Source organism: Orcinus orca, chromosome 18, assembly GCF_937001465.1.
Source record: "Orcinus orca chromosome 18, mOrcOrc1.1, whole genome shotgun sequence".
Classification (NCBI taxonomy): domain Eukaryota; kingdom Metazoa; phylum Chordata; class Mammalia; order Artiodactyla; family Delphinidae; genus Orcinus; species Orcinus orca.
This window is the reverse complement of record NC_064576.1, coordinates 67,473,489-67,487,975: the sequence shown is the minus strand read 5'-3', so window position 1 is coordinate 67,487,975 and position 14,487 is coordinate 67,473,489. Positions and strand designations below refer to the sequence as shown.

Genomic DNA, 14,487 nt, shown 5'->3' with positions numbered 1-14,487 from the left:
ACAAAATTTAAAAGTTACCTTTAATACCCACTAGGATGATAAGCTTTAACATTTTTGACAGTATCAGGTGTTGGCAAGGATATGCATAAGAGACTTTCAGATCACTGGTGGAGTTGTATAATTGTTACAATCACATTGGGGAACAATTTGAGAATTTTCAAAAAGATGAAGCTACTCTATGACTAATTATTAATTGTCTCTGTGACATGGAGACATTCATGTATGTGCACAAATGTTCAGTGTAACATCATTGGTAATAATGAAAAGTTGGAAACAACATAAAAGAATATCAGTAGGATAACAGAAATGAATTTAGGTATATTCATACAATTGGATATATTCAGCTTTGAAAATGAACTAACAAAAGTTAACTTTCATAAACCTAACATGAAGCAATAAAGCAGGTTGTAGAAGGATGTATAGTAGTGATATCATTTATCTAAACTTCAAAAATATGAAAAAATAAAATAATAAATAGTTTAGGAATAGGTACATATCTAATAAAAGTATAAAGACATGCATGGCTATATAAAAGCAAATACATGATATCATTTACCCCAAAACATAGTGATGAAAAGGATGGGCTCATGGACAGGTACCTAGAAGTGCTTATTTTTAATACTTTATTTCTTAAGTTGTAGTAATGGTGGCTACATGAGTATTTATTATATGATTTCCTTTCTTTTTAAAAAATCAGATGTTAAAAAAATAAATGGGTAAGGAAAGGGATAACAGAAAAAGAATTCAGAACTTCGTTGGCATTATAGAAATCAGATGTGATCTGAAAGCACAAAATAGAATCAGTTGAACTTGAAGTTCAAAACAAAAGTTCAAAACAAAACATTAGAAGACATTATACATTGATGAAAGGCACAGTTTAAGTAGATGATGTTATGGTCATAAGCCTCAAAGCATCAAATGTTGCCTTCAAATATGTAAGGAAAACCATTAGAGATGCTATAAGTAATTGATAAGAAACAATAGTCTAGACAGTATTTCTTCTTCAGAATGGGGCCAATTGAATAGATAACATATAAAGATATAGAGAAATTGAGTATATATTCATGAAACTTGACTCAGTAGATATATGTTCAGTCTTATATGCTTTGAAAATATACTTTATGGCTATAGGATATTTACTAAAATAAAAAATCATGTCCTTGACCATAAAGTAAACAATGTGGACACAGTAGAGATTTTACTGGCACCATTTTCTGACCGTAAGGTAATAAAATTAGAAATTAAAAAAAAATTGAGCAAAAAAAAAATTTCAACTATTTAGAAATTAAGAAACGTTCCCAAAAACCTGCTAGTGAAGAGAAGATAAAAAAATGAAAATAAGTTCTTTAAAATTATCTATTCATCATAGCAAAAACATACTCAGAAGTAAATATGTCCAATATTGAAGAATAAAGATAATGATAGGAATGTATACTCATATTGCAGCATTGATTAAAGGACAGCAGAGTAAGCTAGGAAGTACAAATTAATAAAGATGAAGACTAGCATCAAGAAAGAAAATAAAACAAAAACTGTTGAAGGGATCACTGACTACAAGAGTGATTTTATTGAAGGAATCAATAAAATGGATAAAACTTTTTCATATCTTGTAATATAAAATGGAAAAATTTGGGAATGAAGAGGGGCCTTCAGAAGTATAGGCCAGATTATAGTAATTATAAGAAAATATGTTATGACAACATACAAGATGTTCACTTCTAGTCCTTGGTAATAACATCATTTTGCTACAAATATTTTTAAATACTTATTTTTTGGGTTTTCTGTACAAATACATACTACTTCTTGCATCAAATAAAAGGTGGGAAGAGTAAGATCACTAATAAACAAGGTAAAAGTACAGGTGCACAGAACGTAATCCTGTTTTGCTTCACTAGAAATCACTATCTGATATTTCAACAGAACCATGCTATGGTCCTTTAGTTCATAGTTGTGTTTTGATACAATTTCTCATAAACACCGACAGATGCACGTATTATTGAGTTCCTATAGCTTATCCATTTTTAACCTCAAAGTAAAAGGCTAAAGAAATTTAGGTTAAAACCTCAAAAAATTTTACAGTTCTCCTGATAGATTAAAGGAGTTTGAAAAGTATAATAGTGTCCATTGTTAGAATAACTAATGATTCTTAACTATAGAATAATATATAGAATAGTAGCCTAAAATGATCTTACTTTCAGTTTATTAGAAAGGAAATTGAAAATGTAAATAATATTTTAATGTATTTCCTGAAAATCATGAAAAAATTTAACAGCTGCAGTAAGGAAGAGCTACACCACGTAGCTTAATTGAAAGACTCAATTAGATTTGTAATGAACTGAACTTATAAACCTAATGCAGTTTTGATAAAAATTCCAAGTTTTCTTTAAAAAATTTCAAAAATTGTTGTAAAGCTAACTCAGGTGAACAAACAAGTAAAAAGTCAGTGAAAGATTAAAAAATAAGTATAATGAGTGTGTATTGTGATAAGTCTAGTAGACCTTATACTAAGGAATGAGCTAAAAAAAGAGGTGAATAGAAACCCCAGGTACACATGCTAATGTATGTATGTTTAGATATGAGGAACATTATTAAAATGTGAATTATTCAATAATTAGCAGCAAAAAACTGTTTAATTTATGAATTGGAGTCTTACCCCAAACCATGCTTCCTCTCTCATCTTTTCTCCCCAAGCCCTAATTTTTGCATTTGACTGTTTTATTATTATTATAATACAGAGGATTGGTGAAACTGCTGGTAATTTGTACCTTGATGTTGGAGTATGAATGTACATATTTTTGGAGGTCACAAACTTCAAAGTCTCATAAAATAAAATTAAACTTAAAAGTTTTAACCTTATAATTTTCATTACAAGAATTTATCCTGAGGAAATGATCATGCCGAAGGATTTATGTAAAAGGACAAAGTTTTGTTTATGGTAGAAAAAAATTTGAACATAACATAAACGGCCAACAGTAGTGAATGGATAAATTATGCTACATTCTAGTTATAAACTATATTTAATAGCTGAAATTTTAAGACACAATATGTTGTTTTATAGGTGACAAGCTACAAATTATCTTATGTAGAATTATTTCCATTGTATTGATATCATCTATATCTGTCTATCATATACTATGTGCAACGTAATTAGTCTGAAAGAACATCAACTGATATTTATAATGATTATCTCTGGGTTATAGAATTATGCGTTTTATTTTTTTTACTGTGTCCTGTTCCAACATATTCTCTGAATTTGTTACAAGAAGTATTTTTTGGTCATCCCCCCCAAAATACTTGTTTTGTGAAGAAGGAAATTGGGGTGTGTTTTTAATGGAATGGTTAGTAAGCTAATAAATGTGTAATTTGTATGAGATTAAAAGGTTACTCTTTTAAAAAAATAGATTGCACTCAATCCAAGTGGGCAGAAATCCTATAAAATTGAAAAGGTAAAGCAGCTAGGCACTAAAGTCTGAAGTCTATTTAGATCTTAAAGTTAAACAGGTTCAAGTTGTTAGTTTCTCAAATACATACCCTCGTGAAGCCTTTCTGAACTGAATACATAGAGCTGGGTCTTTCATTAGAGGTCCTCTGGGAAACAAAATCATGTGATGTACAGGGCCAGCATGCCCATTTTATGCCTGAAATGATGGATGCCACTTTTGGCTATCTCTTGATTGCTGTGAGACAGCATTTATTGGTGAGCATTGTTTCAAAGAAAACTGCAAGAGGAAGCTGACTCATCTTTTTCCTGGTATGTGCAGTATTCTTCAAGTCCCCCTAAGAGGTAGAATTAAGCTGCTCTGTAAACATTTACTTTGGAGGAGGTAGTCAAGAGAGCATGAATTTCTTTAGTAGTTGAAATTATGGTGTCCCAGTTAAGAAATTACTCTAAATTCCAGATAGCCTAATTTAAATGACTTTTACCAGCTCTGTTTATCAAAGAGATATATCAAGAGATATACATTGGCATTTGTTTTTCTTGATTGGGAGCAAATGAAAGTGTCAGGCTTCCTTTCCTTAGGTGTGGCTTGAGTTGGAAGAGACTAAAGCCTTCCCCTTCATAATCCCAAAATATCCATCTGTCCTGTTATTTTTTGTTTTTTAATGACCATTTGACTTTTCCCAGTCTTAAGTGTTTTACAAACTCAGCCATTAGACACTTGCCCTAGCTTCCTTTTGGATTTAGGTAATTGCTGTTTCCTTCTCTGGGCTGAGGAGGATTGGGTGAGGGGAAATAGCTGTCCTGCCTCTTTTGTTGTGCAGTGTGAAGCTTGAAGGCTGATGTTAGAAGAGAGGATTTCCAGGTGAGTGGTGCCCAGATAAATGGTTCATTATTTGATTCGTGCATTAATTAAGGTAGCAATAACTCCTGTAACAAACAGTGAAGTTTTAGTAACTTACCAAACTAGTAGTTTCTTTCTTATTCACTTAAAATCCAAATGGGTATCCTCAGCAGTTGATTTTCTTCAAGCTGTGCTTTAGAGACCCAGGCTGCTTCTTTCATCTAGTACCTCTGTGTCTTCATCGTAAGGCTCCTGTGTTGCTGCCTTGAGGAAGAGCATGGAAGAGTACATGAGTGTTTTTTCTGTAGCCCAGGCCTAAAAATGATCCACAACTTTTCTTCTCGGGTTCCATTGGCTAGAACTCAGTGGCCACACATAGCTGTAAGAGAGGGTGGAATTATAGTATAGCTGGGGGCTCAGGAAGAAAGGAACAAAAGTTCGGTGATTACCTAGTCAGTTTGTGTTATAGTTGCCAGATCCACACAGGGAACGATAGAAAATCAAGGTAAGAAATGAAATACTGAGCGTTGGGGGCCAAGAAGTTCCAGATCTTGACTTCTAAGAAAGTGACATGAATGAAAGGCATGTAGTAATTCCCTGGGCTAGAGCTAAGTGTTCCAGGAGGACTTTAATAGAGCTTTCTATTCTAAGTATGGATTTGGTAGGGGAGCAGTTAAATGGGTCAACAGTTAAATGAGCCACAGATACAAGCAGTAATGAGTTCCCTTTACTTCTGTCGAATTATTTTGCTTTCTATTCAATTTTAACCATACTTATAAATTTTTGTTATTAAAGTTTTACATAGATTATTTCATAGACTTTGGACAGAAAGGATTTGAAAATTCTGTTGTCTCTGTGTTAAGGGAAACTAATAATTTAACCTAAGAAAATAACTCCTAAATAGCTATTAGAAATTTGAAAATTATAGCTGTCAACATTTATACACTGTTTTATAATTTGTACACTTAACGTTTTAGTTTGCGCGGACATTTTGAGAAGTGTTTAAATAGTAGTCTTGGTATTTTAGAAGACAGCTATGCTATAAACTGTGATTTAGTAGATGGAAGTTAGTAAACATTACTTATGTAATTCTATATCTGCTTATAGATTTTACTGCTTATCCTAACATCATATGATTAGAAAATCCAGTGTGTTTCCTAGTATGATTTTTTTTTTGCCCCTGTTTCTCCAGGAGAAAAGTTGAAATTATGCATACCCACAGTCTTTTTACTCTTCTTGGAGAGAGGCTGATGTTGCATACAAACACTGTGACTGTCACCACGTACAACACACTTTATGAGGTAAAAACTTAAAATGTGTGATGCTAATTTTAAATGTATGCAGTGGAAACCCTCTGTGATTGGAATAGCAGTTGGTCAGTTAATCTAAAAGGCAGGAATCCTTAAAAAAAAAAAAAGATGAACACATACTTATGTTTTAAAATTTTTGTTTAAAACATATCCATGTACATTTAGTTGCCAATCTTCTTATGTTGGGCCTAGGCATTTTCTTTGAGTATGGGTTGGCTGATGGGCTTTGCACAGTTTTTCTCACATAAATCACACCCATTATGCATTATTTATTCATTCTTTCCCTCCCCTAACCCTCCCCGCTTTTCCCTCTCTGTCTCTGATATGTAGCAACTACTAACATTAACCTAGAGTTGAGACTGGGATAAAATGTAGGTAAGAATTATTTGTAAAAATGGTATCTGGAGAAACTTTAGATCCCATCATCTCAATTCAGAAATCCTTTTCTTTATTTCTAACAGATGGCCATACAAATTGGGTTCATTATTTTCTGTGAAATGTGTGTACTGCCTCATTTTAAATACCAGTAAAATATTAGGAATATTCTCTTATATTAACCTTCATTTTACTTTCCTGCAGCTAATTTTCAGAGGTCCTACTTCTTTTCTCTAGTGCAAAGATTAGCAAACTATAAGCACCTGTCTTTGTAGGGCCTTGAGCTAAGGATTGTTTTATGTTTTTAAATGGTTGAAAGTAATCGAAAGAAAAATAATGTATGACATGTAAGCCTTATATGAAATTTAGATTTCAGTGTCCATAAATAGTTCTGTAGGAACATAGCCATGCTCATTCCCTTACATATTGCCAATGGCTGCTTTTGCATTATAGTAGCTGAGTTGAGTACTTGCAACAGAGAACGTTTGTCATCTTTACATTGAGCTCGGTACAATGCAGTAACTGGACAGTGTTTCACGTACCACCTGTATTGCCCAACCTAATATATTTTTTTTAATAACAGTGTATATCCATCATGTCAAAACAAGAGAAAAGTGGACTTCACATCTCACACTTTAACATATAGTGGAGCATGGGTTATTTTGTTATAGATGTAGATAGCAAAACATTGTGACTGTTAATACAAGGAGACTCTAGTTGTGCTAAAAGCCATAGCAAATGTAAGTTTCAATATATGAATTTTGGGGGGCACAACAAACATTCAGTTTATAGTAGCAGGCTATATACGCTCTCTGTTGCAACTACTCAGCTCTGCAGTTGTGGCTCAGAAGTAGCCATAGAAAATATGAATCAGATGAGTGTGGCTGTCTAATAAAACTGTACTTACAAAATGGTAGGCTGGATTTGACCTACAGGGCATAATTTTTTTACCTCTGGTTTTATATTCTCATCAGTAAATTTAAGAGTTGTTGCCCTTTAAATAAGGCTACTTTGTCTTTTTCATCTAAGCTTAATTTTCCTACTTTGTGTCAGTCATTCTTCAAATTACATGATTTGTAAACTTTTGGCTACTTTGTCTTTTTCATCTAAGCTTAATTTTCCTACTTTGTGTCAGTCATTCTTCAAATTACATGATTTGTAAACTTTACGCTCAAGAGTGCTGCTTTTTTAAAATTATAGTAATATTTTAATATTGCTCCAATATTTTGCCTACAGAACTGAATAAGCACTAATAGAAAGGCCTATCGTATGCAGAGCATCTTTATTCTGATATTATTATATTTCCCTAATAATAGTAACTGCCTTTTTTGAGTACTTCCTATCATAATCCCCTTGGTAAGTACTTTACATACATTATCTCAAATCCTTACAATATTGCTATGAAGCTGGTATTTTTATTGCCTTTTTAAACAGACACACTGAGGCTCACAGGTTAAATAATTTGCTCTATGTCATACCACTAATAAATGGTCATAAAATAGGCATTTCTCATAGTATATGTACATAAGGCAAAAAATATCAGAATCTACCTTCAGTTGACAGTATTAAAGTCCTCCTCTGAATCAAAACTTTGCTGCAATATCAGAATCTTAGTGTCAAATACTGATTAACTTGTATCTTTTTTTTAAAAAACGTTCTTATTGGAGTATAATTGCTTTACAATGGTGTGTTAGTTTCTGCTTTATAACAAAGTGAATCAGTTATACATATACATATATCCCCGTATCTCTTCCCTCTTGGTTTAACTTGTATCTTTACCTTGGTTTTCTTACCTACTAATTGCTCTGGTCAATAATGCCTGTATATGTTTTTTAATCATTCTCTTTCCTCCACAAATTTCTGACCCTTGCTTGTTTTGACCTATTAGTGTTAATAGAGTAGAAAGTCTTTGTAGTCAATGAAACCTTACATTAAAATAAAAGTTCCACATAACATTATATGTTGAATTGGAAAGATCATCATGTGCTTGTAACCTTAAAATAAAATGTCCCATGTATATATACATGCATATGTAATTCTACTCGTCTTCCTGAAAAGTGGCTCAACAGCAAGTGCAGCAGCATCTGTACTACCATCTGTATTCATCGGCACTCTCTTAGTGTCCGGATTTTATCTCTGATTCCATAACTTAGGTGGAGAAAGTCAGGATCTTCTGATACTGGATGTTGGATATTGGATGTTGCAGAGATTTGGAAATAATGAAGGAACTAACTTTCAGGGCCTCCATCTGACCAATTTGGCAATAATGTAGGCTTTCAAAGTAGAAAAATAATCATAGTTCATTGGAATGAAGGGCCCTGAGTTAAGTATGATACTCTAAAAAGAAAAGTTAAGTGTACAAAAGGTCAAAAAAGAAACATGGTTGCGGTATGATTGTTTAGCACTGTTGATTCCACAAAAAAGTAGAAAAGGACTTCAACAGATGGTTTACTACTACTAACAAATCAAATTGTAATATCAGTGACAGGATGGTGGATGACTGATTCTAGATCACCAAAGTTTAAAGATTGCATCATTTTGGAGAGTGGCATCTGGTTGTAAAAAACTTAAAACTCATCCCCAATGACCCCCCAGCCCCCCAAAAAAAATGAAAACTCAAGTGATAGGTTCGACTTAAATTCTCATCAAATAGTAAGTGAAATTTAAGTAAAGAAAGAAAACTCAACTAACTTGAGTTTGATTTACTATGTGAACATCAACCAAGGCCTGTACTCCTAGCAAGACTTAGTTGGTTGATAATCTGCAGTTTGAAAGCTCATTTTATCTTCATTTTCTCTTTTGGTTTGAGGAAATTACCTTAACTCCAAGCATCGTATCAGAACACATATTACTACAACTGTAGAAAGGTATAAAATCAAGTACAGAAATAATAAAGAACTCTGTCAAACCTACCGAATTGATAAATGATATTTTAGAATGTGTGGTTTTCACAAAGTGTTTGGAAGTTCAGTTATCGTAAAGATTATGTCACTGTGATCTTTAAAATTCTAAATCTGATAAGATGCCTATGATAAAATAAACAGTAAATATTAAAGGACAAAGTAATTTAGAGTTTTTAGCAGGATATGTCAGACAACATTGCATAAGCTTTGAAGATCTAAAAATCTATTTAAATTATTCTAAAAACAAAAATTTAATTGAAAAAACATCCCTATCTCCTAGTTTCCTGAGGTGAATTTATTCTTATAGATCATATAATGAAATGAGTTGGCTTTAATGAATCCTCTTTGAAATTACTCAAGGCTATTCTTTATACAAATATTTTTTTGAGAATTATAATATTTGTAAAATTTGTATCTTACATTTTATTTGCTTTATTTTTACTTTGTTACTCCATCTCTAAATTATGGATTATTATGTTTTCTTAATGATTTGTAGCACTTCCTAATACACTTAAAATTTTTTGTTAGATTGTAGAATATGTCCCCTAAAGACAAAACTAGATTTTTCTATTTAATATACTTGTAGATCTGTCTGAACAACAATATATGATTATTGGTCCAATGCTTTTTTAAAATATTGTGATATTAATTTTACTTTGTAGGTTTGGATTTACTATTTCTCTTTACATACTATTCCTATAATTCAGTTCAACACTTACCGTAGACAGAGGCAGTCAGGTATGGGATCTTGTCATCTGAGGAGCTGTTTCCCATGGAAATAATGAACTGATTTTTTTAATGTATATTTTTTACTTTATCTTTTTCGGTAAGGGTATAACATTACTGGACACAGTTTTTTTACAAAGGGGTAGTAACTTTAAAACCTTTAAGTATCTCATAATAAAACTTTTTTTTCAAAATTATAGAATCTTATGTGTAGGTAGTATGTTAAATATCATCTTATTCAAACATTCTTTTCACAGATAAAGAAACCAAGAGTCAAAAAAGTAGTAGAGCTTGTCCAAACTGTATAAATACAAAGGTTTTCTGACCCCCTGAATATCTATAGCGGCAGTTGGATGTAACAGTGGGGTTAATAGTTTGCCATTTTAAGAAGTAAACCAGTACTATTCCTGTCTCGTAAGTCGAGCCTACTAATCCAAAATGATTTATGCTTGATAAGTCCGGGAAGTCAGTAGGTCAGAGAGGAAGCTCCAGTAGCTCCTGCTTAAGCCTAAAGTCTTTCTGTGACCCATGAATTATGAGATAATACCATTTATAAAATAATGTTTAAATGTATAATGCTGGACTCAGATCTGTGTCCATAAATAGCATATTTATCAAGTTACCTCCATGATTTAATTCATTGTTTCCCAGCCCTGTCCAATATGATAGCCACTAGTCACATTTGGCTATTGAGCTTGTGTGAATTGAGATGTGTTATAAGGGTTAAATACACATTGGATTTCATGTCCGTATCTGGCTCTGAACCCTCCATCCTATTTTGTTATGGTGCGGGGGCAGGGTTAATTTCCTATGCATGTCTCTAACCAAGTCCAGTCAAACTTCATGGCCCATCTTGAATCCTATCCTTTCATTAAGTGTTTACATCTACATTCATCTCTCCTTGTCTTATTTATTTCCCTCCCCCTCTTTTAAAACTCACATAGGTTTTTTTTTTTTTAAATATCTTTATTGGAGTATAATTGCTTTACAATGGTGTGTTAGTTTCTGCTTTATAACAAAGTGAATCAGTTATACATATACATATGTTCCCATATCTCTTCCCTCTTGCGTCTCCCTTCCTCCCACCCTCCCTATCCCACCCCTCCAGGTGGTCACAAAGCACCGAGCTGATCTCCCTGTGCTATGCGGCTGCTTCCCACTAGCTATCTATTTTACGTTTGGTAGTGTGTATATGTCCATGCCACTCTCTCACTTTGTCACAGCTTACCCTTCCCCCTCCCCATATCCTCAAGTCCATTCTCTAGTAGGTCTGTGTCTTTATTCAGATTTGAGCCTGTCTCCTCAATATTGATTAAATAATTTTTTCTGGAAATATAGTTCTATCTAGCAACTATGTTTCCCATTTCAAACATGTAGCAGAATGTTGGCACATAACTGGTTCATATAAATACATGCTGCATTGAATTTCTAAATATATTTTTGTAATTAAACTCATATTTAAATAAACTATGACATATAGTTTTCAAAACACTTTTACATATAGAGCCCTATTTGATCCTCCTACCAGCTTTATCAGATAGGCAAGGCAGTTATTACCCTCATTCTTAGATGATCAAATAGGGGTTTAAAAGGACAACAGTATAAAACTGAAGGTTCTTTGAGATAAATTTTGTTTTCTGTACAATGAGCTTTCTCCTTTTTGGGGTGAAAAAGTTTTGACAGGTCTGTATCATGGAAGAGTATGGCATAGTCTTTTCCAAGCTTGTCTGCAGTTGTTTTGAATCTCTGCATTTGTAACCAGAATTCTTGGGATCTTGTTGACTGGGTTGTAGGTCTACACCAGGACTTTTTGGACAGATTGGTGTGAAAACTCCTTGTAGGCATATACCAACCACCGATTGTTCTTTGGTATATGGTTTTCAAAGAAATTTTTATCCCTTTTGTCAGGTCCAACTGATGAGTAGTGCATGTCTCTAGTGCTCTGTTCAGAAAATTCTGAGGCACTGTTTAAACAAGGAAGTGTTTGTTTCAGTAAAAGTATGGCAGTGAAGAAAGGGGTATTTGTGCCCTATATTTATCATTTTAATAATAGTAGGTTAGTTTTTATTTCAAGTCAATACCTTTTTGATATACATTCTTAATACACCTAAGTAAATGTCCTTTTTTTTTTTTTTTTTTTAAGTCTGAGCAGAAAGGTAAGAAAAATGCCACTGCTGGATGTCATGATCTTTTTCTAATCTGAAAGGATCATACCTGTCTCTTGATTAATTTACTCTCCATCCCCAACTTTCACAAGTAGCTATGTACAACTAAGCTCTCAACTAAGTTTTATAGTTTCCTCAAAGTTTTTGTATCTTACTCCCGGTTAAACTATTTAAAAAGTTTCATTCAGAACTTAGCATGTTAACCTACACAGGAAGTTAAATCATAATTTAAAATGATATCTTTATTAAGTATAATCTCATTGGATTTTTTTAATATATGGAAAAATAGAGGTAAACACAGGCTATATAGCCTGAAATACAGTGAAGAGTCATATATCTATATTTTATATATAATTAAGTTATTCATTCTTAAATGTAACAAATGTTTATTGACTGCTGGCAGTGTGTTAGGCACTTTGCTAATTGCTAGGAATGTAGCAGTGAAAAAGATGTATAAGAATCCTGTACTCATAGAGCCTGGGTGTTGGTGGAAAAATTAGTAAATGGTTTAGAGTCTGTCTTTCCTTTATTTGGTCAACTTTTGTCATTTTTTGTTATTTGAAAGAAGTTTAAAAAAAAAAACTCATTGGTAAATGACAATGAGCCACATTTTTTATAAAGATTTTTCCCATATCACACTTCACTTGAAGTTATTAGGACCCAGGCTCAGACATTATTTTCTTACTTACTGATTTTCTAAGGTTTTTTTTTTTTATTAATGATGAAATAACAGTCAAATGTTTACAGGTCACAACTTAAAAGTATTAAAGATGTACACTGAAAAGTGATTTCAAACAGAGTTAATTCTTGGAGCTCCTAATTAATCTTTCCTTCTATAGGTATTGGTCCTGGTTTTGTCTTTATCTGTAAAAAATTGAAGACTATAGAATTAGAGTTTAGAAGTATATGGAATTCACTAGAAGACCCTTAGAAGAGATGCTTCTTTTGATTTGAACAAATTGACATTTTTTTTTTGCAGAGTCTTTGTATATCTATAATTTGCAATTATAATTTATTTCTAAATGAGATTCAAATTCTTCATCTTTCAGATTTTGACAGAGCAAGTATGTACTCAAGTTGTACACAAACCACATCCAGAGCCAGATTCTACAGTGAAAATTCAGAATCCAAGTGAGCAAACCAGCAATTCTTTATTGTAATGCAGTAGTATCATGTAACATGGTAACATGTGAAAATAAATCAAAACTAACTCAAAACTTTTGCTAACCACCTCAGTCGGTATGGTGTTCACATAGTTTCACTTATGACACTTACAACTCACCTACCATAGTTCTAAGCATTTAGTAGAAAATCAGTAAATATTTTTTGAGCAGAAGATATGATGTAGTTATAAATCTTTCCTATAATTTTTTGTTCATTTGCAGTGATTCTTAAGGTAGTGGCAACTTTGTTAAAAAACTCTACACCAAGTGCAGAACTGATGGAAGTTCGTCGTTTGTTTTTATCTGATATGATAAAACTTTTCAGTAACAGCCGGGAGAATAGAAGGTGAGCAGTTTGAATACTATAACAAAACTTTATTTCCTAACTAATCTTATTTTCTCTCCTTTATTTTCAATCTCTTTCAAAGAAAAAATTTTCAAATCTTTCCTATTTTGCTAAATACTTTCAATCATTAGAAAAGGCATTTGTTTCTTTTATATAATCTGCATACTTTTATTTATTTTTATATGATTTTATTTAACTTTATGGTTATTATATTTTAACTGTATATATAAACATAAATATCCAAAAATCCTTATTTAAAATATACCATCCCTTTTCCTGATAACTGTCTACCACCAACAGTAGTTTAAATGTAATGATGTTGGATTTGCTGAGATCATCTATGCTTTTCTCAGCTTGGTCTGATAACTGATTATTGTCATGCATTCTAAAGCTGGTTAGCTAGGACATGGGGTACAGTATGAAGCCATGGTTGCTGCATGAGTCTTATATTTAACAACTACTGATTGAATGTCTGCCATGTATAAAGCACTGTGCTGCACAGATTGTCTTGGTGTACAGTCTTAGTGCAATTCAGTTGGAAAGATAACAGTGAAGCGATGATTAATTTCTAATATGTTAAGTGCCTTGTGAGTGCTACGTGTGATGAGGGAGTAGCGAAAAAATATCTAAATCTCACTAGGAGAGTTGGGAGAGCAATTTTAAATGATAATATGGATTTTTCCAAGTAGAAGAATGGGAAAAGTCATTCCAGGTTAAATATTAAATATGCAGAATGACTGTATACGTTGCTTTATCTAAGTCAGATCATATTTTCACTATTCATCTCAACTTCAAAATAGTAAATTCTAATATAATTTAGGAATTTTTAATGATTTTTCCCCTCACTAGATGCTTATTGCAGTGTTCAGTGTGGCAGGATTGGATGTTTTCTCTTGGCTATATCAATCCTAAAAATTCTGAGGAACAGAAGATTACGGAGATGGTCTACAATATCTTCCGGATTCTTTTGTATCATGCAATCAAATATGAATGGGGAGGCTGGAGAGTTTGGGTGGATACTCTCTCAATAGCCCATTCCAAGGTAACAAGGGATTTAACATTTTACATCATCAGGATTTCAGCTGTGGATTAAATGCCTGTAGACACTCATCTGGTGCCATCTTGTGGGCATCTTGCATTATGGCTGATTCCTTTATGCCAATTTTCTTTCTTTTCCGTTCTTGTTTTTGTTTTTCTCTCTCGGTTCATACACTTT

The 14,487-nt window shown here is 32.7% G+C and overlaps 1 protein-coding gene across 5 annotated transcripts in view; it reads left to right on the top strand.

The window, feature by feature from the left end:
• Positions 1-14,487, top strand: part of NBEA (neurobeachin) — a 629,334-nt gene that overhangs the window by 178,368 nt on the left and 436,479 nt on the right. For all 5 annotated transcript variants that reach the window (XM_049701354.1, XM_033410053.2, XM_049701353.1 and 2 more), the window contains exons 18-21: positions 5,476-5,584; positions 12,812-12,893; positions 13,148-13,271; positions 14,121-14,313. In XM_049701354.1, the coding sequence (XP_049557311.1) occupies positions 5,476-5,584; positions 12,812-12,893; positions 13,148-13,271; positions 14,121-14,313 (508 nt within the window). The remainder of the gene's footprint in view (positions 1-5,475; positions 5,585-12,811; positions 12,894-13,147; positions 13,272-14,120; positions 14,314-14,487) is intronic.